Raw genomic sequence first — 19,905 nt, 5'->3', positions numbered from 1 at the left:
TAAGATATGAAACCATAAAACTCATAGAAGAAAACATTGGCAAAAATCTCTTGAACATAAACATGATCAATTTTTTCTGAACACATCTCCCTGGGTAAGGGAAACAAAATAAAAAGTGAACAAGTAGGACTACATCAAACTACAAACTTCTGTACAGCAAAGGACACTATCAGCAGAACAAAAAGGCAACCTACAGTATGGGAGAATGTATTTATAAATGACTTATCTGATAAGAGGTTAACACCCAAAATATATAAAGAGCTCATATAACTCAATACCAAAAAAAAAAGAGAGAAAGAAAACCTGATTAAAAAATGAGTGGAGGACCTGAACACACATTTCTCCACAGGAGAAATACAGATGGCCAATAGGTGCATGAAAAGATGCTCCACACTGCTAATTATCAGGGAAATACAAATCAAAAACACACTGAGATATTATCTCACCCCTGTTAGAATGACCACTATCCAAAAGACAAGAAATAACAAATGTTGGCAAGGATGTGGAGAAAAGGGAACCCTCCTACACTTTTGGTAGGAATGTAAACTGGTGCAGCCACTGTGGAAAGCAGTATAGAGGTTCCTCAAAAAGCTAAAAGTAGAAATACCATATAACCTAGTAATTCTACTTCTAGAAATTTACCCAAAGACAAAAAAAATCCCTGATTTGAAAAGATATGTGCACCCCTATGTTTATTGCCACATTATTTATAATAGCCAAGATATGGAAGCAAACAAAATGTCTATTAATAGATGAATGGATAAAGAAGTGGTACATATATCACAATGGAATATTATTCAGCCATAGAAAAAAGAAATCCTGCCATTTGCGCAACATGGATGGACCTAGAAGGTATTATGCTAAGTGAAATAAGCCAGGCAGAGAAAGGCAAATACCACATGATTTCATTTAACTGTGGAATCCAAAATCAAATCAAAACAAAACAAAATAGCAGTAGATGCATAGATACTGAGAAGTGACTGGTGATTACCATGGGGGAGGGGTTGGTTTGGGTGGGTGGGGAGGAGGAGGGGTATAAAGGGGCACAAAAATTCTCAATCATAATATAAGTTGGTCATGGGGTTGGTAGTGTAGCATGGAGACTATAGCCAGTGGTTCTGTAACATCTCCTTATGTTGACAGATAGTAATTACACTAGTTGGGGTGATTATTTAATAATGTAGGTAACTGATGACTGTGCTATATACTTAAAACTAATATAAGATTGTATATCTACTATACTTCAATAAAAAATGTGATAAAGTAACTACATAGTGGTATTATTCATAGATATCAAAAAGTGGAAACAACACAAAAGACCATCAAATGTTGAATGGATAAATAAATAGTAAACAAAATGTATTTCCATATTATGGAATACTATTCAGAAATAAAAAGTTGTAAAATATTAATACATGCAATGGATAGATCTCAAAAGCATGTTACATGAAAGAAGTCATTCACAACTGATTACTCAATCTGTTATTTCATTAAGTTGAAACTCTAAGAAAGGCAAGACTACAATGATATCAAAATTTAGATATTTCATTAAGAAATTAAAAACAAGAGTGGCAGAAGACATGCATGACAAGTAACTGACAAAGGGCTTGAATCCAGATTATATAAAGAACTACCACAAATCAATAAAGAAAAGATAAATTAATAGAAAAATATTCAAGAGGGTTGAACAGAAATTTTGAAATATAATAAACATTAATAGATGAATGGATAAAGAAGTGGTACATATATCACAATGGAATATTATTCAGCCATAGAAAATAATAAACATACAGAGAAATGCTTTGCTTTGTTATTTACCAGGAAATTGCAAATTTAAGGCACAATGAGGTACAATGTACTTCCTAAAATGGCTAAAGCTATAATATAGACTGACAATGTGGAATGTTGGAGTGTCCTTCAAGTGACACAAACTTTCAACAGTATACTGCTAGCGGAAGTAGAAATTAGTATAATTGCTAATTACCTATTAGTGTTAAAATTTGTCTACTCAATGGTCTTGAAATTTTACTCCTAGTTACCCCAAAGACATGTGTGCACATGTGCATGAAGAGACTGCCTAAGAATGTTCATAGCAGCATTACTTATTAGAGTTAAAACTGGAAACAACCTAAATGTACATCAGGGTCAATATGGGTAAATAAAACTGTGGACTAGTCAATCATACAGTGCAAATCTCTGTACAACAATAATATGAATGAATGAACTGCTGTATGCAATGGCATGGCTGAGTCTCGCCATCAGAAAGTTGAGAGATATAAGCCAGGCACAATTCCATAATAAGACAGACACATTAATCCATTCATGAAAGCTGAAAAACAAGGAAAACTAAATTCCAGTGTTAGGCATAAGGGTAGAGGTCACCTTCGGGGAGGAGGGAGAGCTTAGTGATTGAGAGGACCCTGAGAGAATGTTTTTAGAATATTGACAATGTTCTCTTTCCTGGCCTGGTACACGGATGTTTTCTTTGTGATAAATTATCGATGTTTATTTTTGTTTGATGCAATTTTCTGTTTGTGTGTCACACTTTGCAATAAAATAAGGAAAAAAATATAAAGCAGTCATTGGTAATTTTCAAGAGAACAATTTCAGCAATGTTATTGAGACAGGTTAATGTAGGGCAAGGCTAGGCAGGAGGCAGAAAAGAAACAACAGTCAATAGATCTCTTTTCATTGGTGTTTGGCAGTGGAAGCAAAGGACAGAAAATAAAATTTGCTATTTTCATTATTATGGTACATGTTTGCTATCAGGCAAATCTTTTTTTGTTGTTGTTCAAGAGTGGAAAGAAATAAATCTGTTTTTTTGTTTTCTGACACTTTTCCATAAAACTTTAATGGTGTTGGTTCTCTACCTTTTATTTATTTGAATGTCTATTCAAATTGCAGTGACATTAAATTTTGAAAGAATAGACTTTCTCTTACAAAGAACTACTTCTGTAATTTTGCTCATTCTACAGGACAGCTAGAGCTAGGAATTGAGAGAAGGCAAGGGATGTCTCAGCTGTACAAAAAAAAGACACTTGGTTGAATTTTTTCATTTTCCCTTTGAGGATGGTTGAAAGACCAATATTGCACAGGCTGGATGAGAAGGCTTTGCTATATCCTATGGCCCTTGAACCGGCTGTCTAAAACAACCCGTGTGCTGATAACAAGGGAAATTGGATAAAAAGGTGCCTGTTGCTGTTTCAACTCTTATTCCATTGTATTGCGTAGTTTATTTCCATATTTAAGTCTCAAAAAAGAAAAAAGTAAGTGAGAGTTAAAATTGGTAGTGCAGCCATTTCTTAAAGGAAGACTTCTATCCCTGCTTGGAGATAAAAACAAAGTGCGTCAAGAAGGAGAAGTGAAACTTCACAGATAACCAGCCAGAAGACAATTGGGCCAGGAATGGGATGTAATTCTGCTGCACTGATAGAAGAACTGTGTTCTTCCAAGTCTTTTTGGTTGGAAGTAACAATTATTACCATGACTTTTTACCATTTTGAAGAGTCAGGAAATGTTGGGAGATATGTAAAACCCAATCAATTTTGTCTTAACTATCTGTATGAGTTGTGGCACTACCAGCCAGATTTCATCTGAACATTCAGATCAGGTGGTTGAGATTAACAATTGTGCCAGTGATTAAGAAAAGTTATTACTGAATTTGTGACAAGAACATCACTAAGAATTTGGTTTATTCCATCATTCTCTACTAAGGAACCAGACACCATTTTGAGCAACCCAGTGTTCATATCTCAGCAGATGGAAGTAAGAAATCACTATAAATTGTAACTCAAGAAATTCATTTAACCTGAGATATTTGAGGCATAGTCAGCTTTGCAGAGTCAAAGTCTGACCTCAAACAAACCCAGGCAACAACTAAGCTCCTATAGCTAAATGATCTGCTTCAAACACCAAGCATCCTGAAGTAGGGACAGAATTGCTTCAAAAGCACTCCGTACAGATCTAACAATGAGAATTCTTAATTCACGTGTCTTAAATGAATGAGTAATACATTCTAATCACTGTTTTTAGAACGTGCATTTTTGATTTCCCATTTGTTTTTGCATATCGTTATTTAGAATACTGAGACTTTTGCACTGGCTTCGAAGGGCTGATTTTATATTATCATTTCAGGGAACCTCCTTTTGTTGTTTACATCTTACTTGTATGTGTTTGCTTTAAGGCAAAATCATGATTTTACTGTAATCTCCAGGACTTGCTGTTTTGTTAGAGAAAAATGCATTGCATCAGATTAGAGCAAAGATGGATTTACCAGTCTCATGTATTACTGGACATTAGCAAATTTTGTTTACCTATTAGTACTTCAATTTCATCTACTTATAATCATAATTATTCAGTGACTCCTATTTCAAGTGTTTCAGGGTTAATTGATAACATACTCTCATTTGAGTGAGTCATGCTAGATTTGGGAGCCCTAGATCAGGGATTAGGCACTTCATAAAATAACTAGCCTAAGGGATTTCCTTGGCTCAAGCAGTGCAGACAAACTGGCATTCACGGTATGCAGTAGACTGGCTGCATTGATGGTCCCCATCCTACACCCCTCCCTGTACCCATTCCCTTTGTCTTGTACCTCTGCAGTTCCCTCTGGGTTGGTTGTTCTAACCCATCCCTTGACTCTGGGCTCAGCCTGTGACTTGCCTTGGAAAGTGGCATGTTAGCGAATGTGACCTCCTCAAGTGGAAGTCTGAATAAGTGCTTGTATAGTTTTGCTCATTCTCTTGCTCCTCAGTGACTGCTGTGTGAAGACGCCTGGATGGCCTGCTGTAAGATGTAAGGTAAGACATGTGGAGCAGAGCTGAGTTGTTCCAGACATCCCAGCTGGGGCCATCCGAGATCCACCACCAATCAGCTGCCCCCAGGCTTGACAGCAAACCCAGCTGAGGCCAGAACTGCTCAGCCCGAATGACCAACACACACACTCCCAAGAAAAACAAATGCTTATTCTTTTAAGCCACTGGGTTTGGATGGGTTGTTACATACCATTATTACAGAGAACTGATAGGAGGTGGTATTGTCAACTAGATTTTTGGCTACTCTGGGGAAGTAGTACTTCCCTAAATCATTCATTTTGATTATTTGATGGACAGAGCTGGTGAGTAGAGACCTTGAACCATTTGAACCTAATCCCTTGGAAGTACAGCCCCCTTCTCAACTGCACCCAAGTCCTGGTTTGGGGACAGTTGGTGTAGAGTAGGTGCAGAGGGACTTCTCATCAATGCTGTGGCTCCCTTCATCTGTTGAAGACCAGGGGCAGGTAGAAGGGCAATGTGATGGTCCTTCCTTTGTGTTCCATATGCTCTGCTCCTCATTGACCGGTGATATAAGTCCTCACTTAACTGGAAGAGGAAAACACCAGGAAATCTTTCACAACCTAAGAAGCATTTGAAATGTGTATATCTTCCTTTCTAGTTGCTGTATAATTGTTCAACTTGTTTAGGGAATTACAGGGAACCTCAGAACACATACATGTTAAGATTTCACACTTTAAGAAAGACTTAATTCCATTTTGATGTTTTACAGGATAATATGAACACAGTACAAATGTATTTCTATAAATGGATTCTTACGTACCACTACTGCTAATATTTGTATTATTCTTTTTTTCTAGAGTAGTCTTATAAATCCTATAAGGCTCCATGTACTCACCTGAGTTAAAGTTATCAAGGAGAAAGGAAAAGCAAAAGCTTAAAATAATCCTGAGAAGAATTGTTTGGGTGAGTCTGCTAACAAATCACCATATTTCACAAGATTCTGCAAAGTTTCATTGCTCCACGATGCAACTGGGCTATTTACAACTTGAAGTTTTGAGGTGACTCACCTGAAAATTGAGCTAAAAGCAGGCTGAATAAAATGGCTCACCAAAATGACAGATGTGATATTTGAGACTTCCCAAAAGGGAAACTTCCAAATGTTCTCCTGAACTTTCTCTCACTGCTTTCCTGTTTTCAAGGCAGACCCACTTGGAAAGATTTGGAATTTCTAGCTCATTAGTTGGTTTAGAAATATTTATATTAAGACTTTCATGTAATGATGACTGTGATCATTTGTACAATACACTACTTGTATCTTAAATCTCCTTAGAGATAACTGAAGAAATATAAAAATACCAGGAGTGAAACATCACCACTAGACCATAATTTCCTTTGTATTTAATGCAGACTTTCCCCAAATGAAGCAAAGCAAGGAAGATAGGGGGTTGATATTTTCAGAAATGTTCCACTGATAACTCATGTGGAGGGTGAGCCCTATGGGCCATGGTGGAGCTTAGAGTCACATATGTCCACTTGATGCCTTGTCACAGATGTGGACCCACTGCGGGTGAAAGCACTGTGTTAGGAGATTTTACAGTTTGTACAAGATTCATGTCAAGCAGAGCTTCCAGTGAGGCAAGATTTCTTCTAGACACTAGATGGTTTCTTTGTGATGTGGTGAGCACCAGGCTGGGAAAGCAGACTGGGTGAGGCTTTCCACAAACCTGGCATGATGGATGAACCAAGAGAAGAAAAGGCCAAAAGTGGATCCTTGGCAGAGTGGATCCACAGAGTGGATTCCCAGGTTGAAATAGGAGCTATAAAATGGGATGAAAAAAGTAAGTCCAAACATATGGATTAACTGGGAATATGTTGTTCCCTTTTTCAAATATGTAAAGACTAGGATTGGGTCAAAACCATATCTGAGTGAAAGCCTCTAATCATGGGTACTCCTTAAATGAAACAATTCAGAAAGGTTAACAGTGAAAGAGTAGGAAAGACTACATAAACAGAAAGCAAGCAAAACAACTAGAGTTATAAGAACAATATTAAATAATGAGGATTCACTGTGAAATCATTAACTAGGACAAAGAAGGTCCATGATTTTTTAAAAGTGTAATAAAACTTTGCTTCCAACTAAAAAAACACCAAATTACATAAAAAACAAGTAGAAATTCAAGAACATTTAAAAAATATAATAGAAGTAGAAGACTTTTATATGCTTTTCTCAGTATTTGACAGATAAAGTAGGAAACAAATGCCAGACATATCTGATTCATATAATAAACTCAGATGATTTATTAGATACATATTGAGCTATTTTTTTCTGCAGCAGAGGATGGAAATAAAAGATGCTTAGTATATAACTAAAAATTAGGTAAAGAATAACAAATATAATTTACAAAAGAGTACTGAGAAATTATGCAGGTAGGAATAATTAGTAAAGTTAGAGAACACACTAATAAAATAATTGATGTCTAACTAAAAAAGGGAAGGCCAGATATTGAGAGATTAAAATTATACACAAGTATTATTTATAACTGTACCCTAAGTGATTTTAAAATCTCAAAAAAAGAATGACTAGGAGAGATTATGAATTATAAAAAGGGATTCAATACGAAGAAAAAAATGAAAAGTCTGAACATATGAAAAAGTTATCAAGCTAGATATTGAAAATGTTTGTCAGAAATTACTTTCTGGAAGTGCTTTGGGCCCAGAGCCCTAAACTGGTAAGTGTTACTCTGTTATGGACAGGTAAGAGCATAGATGAGTGTTGTCCTCTATGAACTCTATTATGACACACAAATAGCTGACATTATTTTATAAACTAGTATTACAGAAAATCTGATTATGAAAATACACAGAAGAAAGCTAAAAATCATTCTCATTTATAAATATATAATTTTTTATATATATAAATATTTTTTTATATATATATATAATTTATATATATAAATATATATATATTTATATATATAAAGCTCCTGATGTATTTCTAGGGTTTATTTTCTCACGTCACCCCTAACTATGGGTTCTTATTTCCAGGAATTGTTTTGGGAATCTATCTGACACATGCTAATGTTGTCAACACTGAGCTGACCAAATGTGAGAATCAGGCCCTTTTTAACATACAAACACAAACATGCTCTCCCTGCCCAAGCACAGACAGGATATGAAGCATTGAAAGATATCAAGAGGAAAGAAGTACATAGAGGACTTTGTATATAGCAACAATTCGGGCATTTTCTACTTGGAAAACAGATACTCCTTGACATTTTCATCATACCATCACCCTGGGGGATTTGTCTAGACAGACAATGGTTTTTGCTTGCTTAATCTTAATTACACAAATTACCTGGATAATAGGGTTTTCTGCAGTGGAAACCCAACAAGACTGATGAGAAACTGGAATCTTCAGCATTTCTCCAGAAGTCCCTTGGTCATCCTGAGTTATTGGCTACTTTTCCTTTAAATCATTTAAAAAAATCATTTTAGTGGTTTTTTTTGAAAACTTTTTTCTTTATGTTTTCATTCTTTACTTGTTGCTAAATTCAGATCCCCCTATGTCTATCATAGCCAAGATGTTGACATTCCCACTGGATCACTGCGATTAAGGCACTCTTAATTGGAAGAGGGTGAATGTTAATCATTTTAATTATTATTATGATATTTTTAGTGCCAAGAGTGCCCAGGCGGCTCTTTAATGATAATAAATGATAATAGGAAAAAATGTACTCTTCCCAGTTCAGTTATAATTTAAAGGTGAAAATAAGTACAATACAGCCAAGCGGAATTATTAGTTGGTGTCAAACATCGTAACTTTACAAGCTATAATAATGTCTTTTCCCAGAACCTTTACTAAGATGTTTGTAGGAAACTTAAAGTATAGCATAGATGCCTCACCATCACTTTGTACAATTTAGGATTTTGTTTTTCAGTTTTAATGTCCTCTAGTATAAGGATACCCCTAATAGGGTTAACTCTTAATTTACGTATGCCTAAAACATGAAAATCATTTCTCCTACCTTAGGAAGTGTAAAGTCAACATCAAATTTGGGTTGGTGAACAAGACGAGGAGGATTTTTCATCTGTAATTCTCTTGGTTTGGATTCCAGTGGGTAATTCGGAAATGGCAAACTCCCTTGTTGCCAGATCTGAGAGTCAAGAATTTACTTTACGTCTCCTTTAGTTTTGCCTCTCTCTGTACTCATCTGTGAATGACATTTCCAATCCTAGAAAAAAAACTCCAATTAACAATTGCCCACCTTAGTTCTGAAAATTCTCTGGAATATTGTAGTACTTCAGTATCTTTTGGAAGCTTTACTTTAGATCTCTCCTTACTTTAACATAATGGGGATGAAAACTGTTTGTAATGCTCAATGACAGTTTGCTTTCCTGTAGTGCCTTTTATGTATGAATCAGAAAGCATTTCGTAAACCATAGCTCAGATCTTGCAGCTCCCTGGGGAGGCAGATCCCATTAACACTGGTTTACAGATGATCATGAAACAGGCCCAGGGAATTTCAGTGAACAGCCTAAGGTGAGGCCATGAGTCATGGTGGGAAAGTCAAGGGAAAAAAACCCTGTGAACCTTTTAACATGAATTTGTCAAATTCAGGGTGCCTTCAATTTGATGCTTTAAGAACAGTGAAGAATGAATAAATGAGCAAGATAAATGGAGATTCATTGGAGGAACTGTTTTGCAGTGAGCAATAATTGTTCTGATGAATTATTTAAATTGTGTCTTAGCTTAAATGAATCTAAATTGCAGTATATTTTTTCCTGACAGCTCACAGCATATACTATTTTTGGTAAACTGACCTTTGAAGTTAGCATTTAAGCTTGTATAAAAATGGGGAGGTGGTAGTACTACTGCTAAGGTAATTTTTTGTGGCTATGAATTTGTGATGTACATTATTTCTGAAGATGTTCCCATGTTTTGTTCATTTTATCTCTTTCATTTTAGATTGATTCTTAGTAACTTCTATTACTAGGTCCATCTTCTGAATTACAGCCCAGACACTGGGACAGCACTAAATTTAGGATCACCGTTATTCTCCAATTGAATGTAATAATACATAATTCAATCCCTCTTATTGTGAATTAATCATTCCTTTTAGTTTTTATTTTTTTAGTTTTTTTCTTGTGCCCATTTTTTTCCTCAACACACTAGCTATTTTTTTTACCTATCTTAGAATAATATCCAAATCTGAAAGCTCCAGAATGAAGTCATTTTTACAGTGAAATTCACAGTGGGTTTCTGGGCAAAGAAAGAAAACCTGTAGGTTGTATTGATGCCAATGGAGGAAAAGAGACATGAGGTTAAGGCATGAAGTGCAGATGAACTGGGATCGGGTCCAGTTGGTTCTTTTCCTTCAGGGTCTTTTTAATCAATTTAGCAAAAGCAACGGCTGGCTTTAGGTTCATGTCATAGTTCAATATCAAAGATAGCTGTGGTCAGAAAATCAAGGGCTGAGCAACATTCTATGATTTGTCTAAAAAGACTGGCCCTTTACCTTGGGCTGTGACCTTCTTGACCTGTGGCTAAATTGCATGCAGGGAAAGACACATTATCTTAAGACACAAAAGATGTTTATGTTCAATTTCAACCTTGCTCTAAATAATGGGAATTCAATAACGGTAAGAGACATCTCAAGGAAGTCAACTCTTGGAATATAAAATTGAGGCAGTAAATAGAAGGCAGTCTAGCAGTTGGGAACAATTCTATCTTATGAGCATTACTACCGGTTTTGGATATTCTCTTTATATTAATTCCACCTTCATAATTTTCAGTCCACAACACATTGCGCAACAATTCCATCTGAAATACAAAGCTGCATTGTGTCCAAAGGGCTGATCTAGATGGGTGAAGTTCCCATAGATTCAAGTAACTCCTGGGGCTCCCCTCTGTCTCACTACTTCATCTGTTGTAGAAGCCTGGACACACAGATTCTGAGTTTCATAGTGCTTAATGAGAAATAAAACCAGAAGAAAAGGTTACTATTGACTGGCTGAAGGTACTTGAAAGTACTGAGAATTATCTACAGCTAGATTCATGGCACTTGGGGCAAAGGCCTGCAGGTTAAGTGGCTGGTATCCCAAGTCAAGGCTTAGATTGGAGAGTTAGAGGGAGCCCTTGACATCATTGCATTGGTACTAATTCTCATAAAAATCTGCACCAGAGGGTATTTCCAGGAGGTAATGAGCTGCCTGTCTACTTTGAACATTCTGATAATATAGAGCATGAAATTCAGATTTTCTGGGAGAAAACTAAGACCATCACAGTGATTTACAGGTTTGGTATCCAACTTAGCAAATACAATAACCTTAATTTCATGGCCAAAACAACATTTTCAGTCCCATATTCTCATCCAGAATTTTGCCACTCCCCCACCAAGAAGTGGGGTCTATTTCACTTTCCTGGATGTGGGCCTTTGTGACACCCAGAGACACGAGTGTGGAGAAAGTGCTGCAGAGATCTGGAGCCCAGGTCTGAGAGTGATACAGCGTCTGTCTGACTCTCTCTTTTGGGATTGTCGCTGCTGGAACCAGCCGCCATGTTGAAGTACCAGCTCCTGGAAGAGGCTGTGCACAGGTGTCCCAGCTGACAGCACGCAGTGACTGCCAGACATGAACCAATGAGCCTTCAGATAACCACAGCTCCAGCTTCCCCAGCTCCTCCATGCGTTAGGCAGCACAGACACACCCTCCTTGCTGGGCTCTGTCCCAATTCTTGGGCCACAAAGTCCCTGGGCATAATGCATGGTTGTTCCCCTCACTAAATTTTGGAGCAATTTGTTACAAAGTGATAAGTAGAAGAGAGAGCAGGGCTTTGGAAGTGTATATATATATATTATATATATATATATATATAATATATATATAATATATATGTATGAGTAGGTGTTAGTGGTCACACTCAGAATTAAAATAAGTTGAATTTTAGAAAATATTTGCTAAACCATTTAACCTATTTATTATTTAGATATCTATTAAACCATCTCACTAATCCATTAAACCATAAATATTTATTTAAACCACTGCCATGATTTTTGTCCTGACACTTTGTGCTGTATTTTCACATCAAGCTAATCATTATTTAACTAGTATTTTTATTTATAATAGCTCACTCTTTAAACAAATAACTGTGTTTAAGCCTCATCTTATGTAATTATATCTACAGAATTATGGCTTAGGTAATATAGCCACATTTTATTAATACATTTTACAATAACCATATAATGATTTAAACTAAAATGTACTTGTCCATTTATCACCTCAAATTATCTCTCATTTCTCAGTGCATATCACACTTTGGAAAAAAGTGTCCTTCATTTGGAAAACAACTGTGACATCAGACTGACAATGATAAGGTCTTCCAACCCTTTAGTGTTTGAGTGAAAACCCCTAGGGACTAGCTTATGTTAAGGAAATAACATAGTGTGATTGGCATTACTTGGAAGAAATTTAAAAAAATCTGCCTACAATCTAGCTGTGTCTAAGGACTTTGGCAGTTTCTTATTTGGTCATCACAGAAATGGCTCTAAAGACCCAAATGTTACTTGTATGATGCTCAGTTTGTGTGCGTGACTTTTCCTAGGATTGCATGGACAGAGACACATATATACCTTTAGAGGCTCTGAGGTAGGCATTAAAAGGACTGGCTGGCTTCTAATTAACTTTAATTAAGTCCTTTTTTTTTTTTAAACGCTTTTAATTGAGAGTGTTTGAAACCTGGTGTCTGAATCTAAGTTCCCCTAAAAACAGAGGTTGTGACAGTTTGCTGGGAATTTTATTCTGGGGACTGCAGCACAGGGGGAGTGAAGTAGAGGAGGGGAGAGAGCCACCACAACGAAGTGTCATCAAGTGGCCTCGATCACACACACCTCCCCACCATTCTGTGGGGCTTTCTGCGATAATGTGAGAACTGTCTCCCTGGAGGATGAAAGGTGGAAGCGCCTGTCCATTGGTTTGCACTCCCCATTGCTCAAGCCTGGCCCCACTTCAGAGTGGTACATGCAGCGCGTGGGGAAACTAGCACACACTTCCTTTGCCATGGCATCAGAGGAGACTTAGGGCAGGAAGCAAGAAGGAGGTGAGTGGCTCCAGTGTGAAGGAAGCAGTGTCTGGTGTACCAACCAAAGCTGGCTCAAGCCTGTGCAATGAGGAGGCAGTAAGAAATGGAATGATGTCACAGAAGAAAACTGAAAGCAATCTCTGGGATTTAAAATTTAACACTAACATTAATTTGAAAAGGAACCCAAGTAGCCCCCAAAACTTTGTAACCACTAACAGATGGCACTTTCTCTTTGTTCTCCCTGTTTTCGGAGTCTCAGGGTCAGAGATACGACAGAAAGTTGATTTTGCAGAACCCGTATCATCCTGTTACAGAGTCCTGAGGAAACAATAACAGAAACAAAATCAAACTGAAACCCATGCAAGAATGTCTGCTTAGATCCTTGCAAGTTGCTACTTTATGTGTCTGTAAACAGCACAGCCTCTTCCCCTACAATTTCCCCTTTAAAAGCCCTAAGTGCTTGGGAAAGACAGTGGTTCTTTAAGGCGTGAGCCTGCCACTACCTCATTTACTGGCAAATTAATAAACGATTCCTTTCCTTTCCTCAAAACCTTCTCACTGTGTTTTTTGATTTGACTTTGGTGACAAGGACTGGTTTTTGGTTAACAATGAAACAATTTTGACCTAGCGCACAGAGTGTCTGATATACTTCATAAAGATACTCCTTCTCTGGGACTTAGCTTCTCATCAGTCAGATGAGAGAATTGGACTCTCTTTTTAAAAGCATTTTAAAATCCAGTTCTGATAGTCTAATTGCTAACCCGAGAGAGTTCTGGCTCAATTCTATACTCTGAATCCCCTGGACAGGCAGATCAGACCGAGAAAGTCTGTGCTGAAGGCACAGCTCAGCCCAGGCCCTTCCCTGCCTCCAGCAGAGCTCTACATCCTTCCTCTGCTGGAGGCCCAGAATGATTATGCATCACGGAAGTAAAATACATCTTTAGTGATCCCTCTTCCTCATACATAAGCATCACCCACGCCTGGTCACAACTGGGCTCACCTCTTGTTACTTGAAGGACTGGACTGGAGCACATGCCGACTATACATGGGCTTTCCCATATGAGAGTTTATTGCAGCCCCCAGACTTGGGATTATATCCCCTTTGTTGACAACACTCTGATTTTGATCCCCAGTGAAGGCACCCCTGAAAAATTACATGCATTTGAAAACAGCGATCAAGAGAAAAAAAAGTAGTGGTTTGATTTAGTATTTCATAACCTCGGTACTATCCTCTGAGGGCTTATTTTTACAAGTCGTCTAGTTGGGAATTGCTATTTTCCAGTTCTAACAGCAGTAAATGTTTTGCGGGTCTTTGCTCACTGTTTTCACTTTCTGCTTTCTGCCCTAGCGTTAGTTCCTTCCAGCCCCCAAGATCCAAACCCTAAGATTAATGCTTTTTGAACAAAGTTTGGAAAGTGAATTTCGGTTCAGTTTTGTGGTGTAAATCAGTCTGCCTTTGAGGGTTTATAACATCTTGGCTAATAAGGATCCCTGAGATTCAACTTCAACTCAGAGGTCTCTGTGAAGCTGAAAGAAAAAGAACAATTAAGCCAAAGAAGTATTTAATTTTTAAAACAACCATTATGTTCTTTGCTTAAACTTCTGAATTCCCTTTTTATATTTCTAAGAGATAATGAATAGCTTCCATCTGAGAGTGTGAGCATCCTGAAAAAGTGCAGAATGACAGAATCTCATTTTATATTTATTAATTTTTCAGCAAGTTCATTATTCCTCCATTTGATGAGACTAAGTGGTTTTTTCAGAACTGTCATTGGTCAACATTACTACCAACTTTGTGATGAAATACAGCCTTCCTGAATATCAAACCTGCAGCCTCCCACGCAAGTCTAATTCATTTCTCTCTTAAGTGCTTGGCCATGTAAGTGATTGCTGTGATTCAGTTTGGAGGGAAAGAATTGCTCATTTCTGGTCTGTGACCATTATCATGTAAGACTTAGATCGTTCTATACAAACGAGAGCAAATTCTCCGTCAGTAATGAGGGCATGGGAGGCAGTTCTCTGGTCTTTCCTCATGTGCCCTCATCACACCCACCCCTCACTTCACGCTCTGCAGACACAGGATCATCTTCATAAACCTTTCCGTTGAGTTGGGGTTTTATGTTGCACGTAACTACGTAGTGAGAGCTGCTGGCCATATGAATATTTTTTTTACATTCCAAAGAAAGGATGATTTATTGATTTCATTTAACAAAATTGTAGAATTAGAATTGTGTGGTTTCTTCAAGCTTCATGTGTTTGCCAGTGAGGTTTCTTCACTTCTGCAACTTACAGTGAATCCAAATGAAGAGTCTAAATACTTGCATCCAAAAATAGAATGCTCCAAAGTATTAAGTAGCTTTCCTTTATAAATAATTATAATTTCAAATTGTAGCATTAAGCTATTGGCAGCTCTCTCTCTCTTCCTGCTTTGCTCTGATCTTGATTTTGCATTTCATCCTATTAAAGTAAAAACTGTCAAAGGTATATAGAATGAGAGAAAACATGAAGTGTAAGGACAACAGTAATTGTGACTTATTTTCAAATGTTATTTATTTTGCTGTTGTTGAAACTAAAAGAAAAATGAAGATTATATCTAGGTGTAGTTTCATTAATGGAATCTGATTGGTTGATTCTTTTTTATAAAGTTTTCTTGAACTTTAATGATGACTTCTCATTGTGTTTGAATATGACAGCTCATGGATCTGTTTTGTTTAAATCTCAACTCAGTCAAATATAAACGGTGTGACCTTGGCAAGTTCTTTGACCTCTCTGAACTTCCAGCTCCTTCAGGTGACAAGATGCTGACTCCGTAGGGCTGCTGGGAGCACTCAATGCTATGGTGTATGTGAAGACTTTAACTCAATACCTGGAAGATGCGCTAAATAAATGTTCATTTCCTTTTCTTCTGAAGCTGATGGAAGATATTTTTTAGCATCTTTCAAACTGTAATTTCCAACTTCAGTGGAAAAGAAGAATCCACACATGGGGTAATGATTTACAGAAATCTCTGCCTTTCCAGAAGAGTGACAATGGGTACTGAACTCCTCTCCTTTGTAACTTTAATACCACTTCATTTTTTCTGCTTTAGTCACTCGGTTAATTTACATGAGTAAGTACTTTTCCACAGCAGCTTATGAATCCATGGCTGGTGGAAGCCTGTAAACTACTCAACCATTTTAAATGAGCAAGCCAGCCCTTGGGACCAGGGACTTTGTCCTTCAAACACCAAATGGGACATTGCGCAAGGTGGACATAGTGTAGTTACAACACCGTGGAAAGTAGTCATCTCGTTAATTTCTCCCTTTACTGAGAACTCACTGCGAGTCACCAAGGGAGAGATGGTCTGATCCCTGGAAATTATAACACAGCCCGCATCACACAGCACAGCCCTATCTTATTGGATGTGTCATCATCAGGCTCAATTAGAAACCTGGGGAGCTCCTAGGCTGGCTTCAGTGGAGTGAGGAGAGATGAATGGAAGCACTCTGTGGAGGGACGTCCCATGAGTTCTAACGTAAAGCTGTTTCCTTTTAAAAAATTGTAGTCAAACTATAACCCTCAAATATATGTAAATTCACTGTTGTCCCTCTCTTTACACCACGTAAGCCAGTTTACGAAATGAGTCAGATCTCACAGCTGTTTTGATGTAGAAATATCACTGACCATGTAAGCTATGTTGAAGTGACCTATTTTGTGAGCTGACATAGCTGGGTACAGTTGGGCCAAAAAGATCAGCCATTTGGTGTTTAGTGCTGACTGTATTGTAGTGCAGTGAAATGAAGGAGAATGATATCCTTATATGGTTTTCCCCCAAATAAAAAGAGTAACTAAGTGTTATAGCTCACCGTTCACACATCTACTTATCACCAAATGTGGGTCCAGTGCTGCTTCCTCCCATCCTCCCCTCCCCTTCTCCCTCATGGAGAAAGTGAGCTTGAAGAGCCTTTGGTTTGTCCATGATAAAAATGCATCCGAAGAATTTGTGTGAGAATAATCTTTTGAATATATTGAACCTCTTGGGGGCAAGACACTCTTTTAAATTAACATTTTAATAATTTAAAAAATTCACTAAGCTTATTCCCCTGGCATATAAATGACTCTTAGGAGTTACTTCTACCCATTGTTATTAGATTAAAAATTTGGGGAATAAAGCTCATCCAGTTTATTTAGAACAGGATTTGACTACAAATGTGGTCCCAATTAATTAGCTTTTCATTTGCTTTGCTGCTCAAACATAAAGGGTGAGTCCCACCGTCCTCTAACCTTGTGAGCATCTGGCTCTGTAACCTGGTCAGTTTTGTGAGCCAGCTCGTACTCTGTATGTAAGTCTCTGTGTCCTTTTTCCTGACAGGTGTTGTCGTTGTCATTGTGAGCATATTCAAGGAGGCTGTCCATTAGAAGCCCCGTTACCCATGGAAGAGGGACTGATCGAGTCATGCTAAACCATGTTACGTGCCAACAGCAAACCAAACAGCATGTGGGCTGGTAATTAGTTCTGGACAGAAGGGAGAGCGTGTCGTGGTAGAACAGTCATATGTCTGGTGTTTCTGTCAGGTCGACACTCACTGTGTCCAAGCAAGATGAATGAGGGAGGAAGTGTGGGCTGAGATGACCAATAGCTTTGAAGCTGTCAACCCAACATCTTAATCCTGGGACTAAGGACAGTATAGAAGCCTTATGATTTAGTTACCAAACTACTAAACTTTCTTTATGAGGAAGAAGGCTTCTCAAGAGACAATTAACTTGGAGATTCACAAGATGTTCTAAGGCAAACCGGCCTGAGCCACAGAAGCCAGGACGACCAGGGTGGGAACCTGGGTGGGAACCCCACCCACCAACAAGGAGATATAAAAGCTCGGGAGTCTGGAGTGGCAGTCACAATTCAGGAGCTAGATCCAGCGAGTTACCCACAGCTCTCTCTCCAGCACCATGTCCTACAACTGCTCCACAAGGGCCTGCTCCTCCGGGCTGATCGGAGGACCCTGCGCTGTCCCAGTGGCCCCGGTTGCTGCAGCTGCTACTCAGGCTGTCGACTGCCTGAGTGGCATTTCTTTGCCCAGTTCCTTCCAAACTGGCTCCTGGCTCCTGGACCACTGTCAACAGACCTGCTGCCAGCCCCCTGTTTGCAAGCCCAGCTGTTACCAGCAAACTTCTTGTGTCTCCAGCCCTGCACAGGTGACCTGCTCTCGACAAACCACCTGTGTCTCTAATCCCTGTTCAACTCCCTGCAGCCGGCCACTCACCTTTGTCTCTGGTGGCTGTCAGCCCCTGGGAGGCATCTCTGCTGTGTGCCAGCCAGTGGGAGGAGTCTCCACTGTGTGCCAACCAGCCTGCGCCGTTTCCAGAACATACCAGCGATCCTGTGTGTCCAGCTGCCGAAGAATTTGCTAAGTGTGTAGGATCCAGTGAGTGAATCAAGACTCCGTGACCTGCCAGCTGTTTCCAGGATCTTCCAGCATGCTGTCTGTCCCTGAGTAACTCTTCATTGCTGGCCCCTCTTTTAAATGCCTGGTGGCTGGCTGCTGGCCCTGAATGAGCAGCCTTTGGTAATCTGTGATTTTTCTGGCCAGCACCAAAAAAAGCTTATTTTAAGGGTTGATCACTGGTGGTGTATATGCTCCCAGATGCTTCCAGAAATTTTACTTCCTACACCCCAGTCTCTGGTGATTTGGACATGTTTTGATCTTGCTGCTGTGTCTCCTGGCTTCTGCTTTTGTGCCTCTGTAAAAGGGGAACTTGTCTTGCTCTGTATTTCTGAATAAACCTGCATTACTTGGCATTGCAAATATGTCTCAATAGAGTTTTTTATTTGCAAGGATGTTTACTGTCTATGAATCATCGTTTACTGATCACGTTTGATTTTCTTTTCTGAGCATAGAGTATGGGCTCAGTCATTGTGTTTCATGACAAGCAAGAGGGATTGATTATCTTATACTTTACTTGGCTAGAGAGTCTTTGGATGTGTAAAGTAGACTAACTTGTTCTCTATATTTCCTTCAAGTTTTATGCGCTCACAGAATAATTTCCATATAGGAAGAAGTTACCTGGGAAACCAGGTAGTTTGGGGAATTGTACAGTGAAGGGGGCAGCCGAGTCTGTTAGAGATTGAGCCTTACTTTAATGGAGGACCAGAGTGGAGATGGTTGCAAAAGATCCCTCCATGGCTGGACAGGATGGAGGTAGGAGGAGGAGAGATAAGTCAGTCGGTTTCCAGACCCTGAGATTCATGACATCAGAAACTCCAGATTTATGTTCCCCTCACTTGCTGCAGCAGAGTGGTAGACCCCCAAACATGATCTGAGTAAATTAAAGCCCTAGGTTTTAATGAATCAGGGCAGGAGCTCCAAAAACATGTTGGTTAATTTAAAACTTAGAGTCTCATTCTGTGATTCCTCTCCACTGGAATCCATGCACTGATGAAACAAAACAGTCTGGGTTGGTGGTCCACATGCTAACTCCCTCGGCCTTTTGTTTTGCTTCTGAGAACTGGCCACCAATTGGTTTACTTTTTTCCTTGCCACTGTTATGCCCAGAAACACTTCTGTACGTTCACATTTCAGAAAGGAGAACAGAAGAGGAAGATTTTTACATAAATGAAGACATGGGAAGTGTGTGCGCTGTGAGCGATGGTGGCTTTCCTCATAACTGAGGAAATCTGACCTCGATCTCTGTTGTCAACACAAAACTGTTTTCTAACTTCATTAATGGTTTTTCAGAGGGTTAAAATGTCTAGAGGATTTCTGGATAGATGAAATATTTTCAGTTTTCCCTGTTGCCTGCTCTAATCTACTCTTAAAGGATCCCTTTAATCAAAGAGATGTTAGTATGTATGACCCTGAGAGTGTCTCATTAGAGCAAGACATGGCTTTTATCATGTGTTAGTTCCATGCCCCTTGCTTTCAAATTTAATGCTCCTGCTTACAGAAATGGTCTGGTTTATTCTAAAATATAGATCAGAGTTTTATATTAAAATATAAATGTAACTCATAGGGGAATGGCCCTGTCAAAGCTGCTGTTTACATGACTCTTACTTATTGTTTATTTCGATCACTT

At 38.6% G+C, this 19,905-nt stretch overlaps 1 protein-coding gene and 1 long non-coding RNA gene across 3 annotated transcripts; one reads left to right on the top strand and one right to left on the bottom strand.

The window, feature by feature from the left end:
• Positions 1–3,249: 3,249 nt before the first annotated feature.
• Positions 3,250–9,161, bottom strand: LOC130682946 (uncharacterized). Of its 2 annotated transcripts, XR_008996425.1 has the most exons (4): positions 9,117–9,161; positions 8,801–9,007; positions 8,131–8,241; positions 3,250–5,360 (listed from the first exon to the last, which is right to left on the bottom strand). It is a non-coding gene; the product is annotated as an uncharacterized LOC130682946 (long non-coding RNA). The 2 variants fall into 2 exon arrangements; XR_008996433.1 differs by lacking the exon at positions 9,117–9,161 and having other exon boundaries at positions 3,250–6,592; positions 8,801–9,109.
• An 8,566-nt stretch (positions 9,162–17,727) lies between these two features.
• Positions 17,728–18,638, top strand: LOC118909616 (keratin-associated protein 11-1). The gene has a single exon (XM_036880280.2). The coding sequence runs from the start codon at positions 17,782–17,784 to the stop codon at positions 18,241–18,243; it is 462 nt and encodes a 153-aa protein (XP_036736175.1). The 5' UTR covers positions 17,728–17,781; the 3' UTR covers positions 18,244–18,638.
• Positions 18,639–19,905: the final 1,267 nt, after the last annotated feature.

This window comes from Manis pentadactyla, chromosome 1 (assembly GCF_030020395.1).
Source record: "Manis pentadactyla isolate mManPen7 chromosome 1, mManPen7.hap1, whole genome shotgun sequence".
Taxonomy (NCBI): Eukaryota; Metazoa; Chordata; class Mammalia; order Pholidota; family Manidae; genus Manis; species Manis pentadactyla.
The sequence above is the reverse complement of the archived record's forward strand: the minus strand, read 5'-3'. Positions and strand labels throughout refer to the sequence as shown.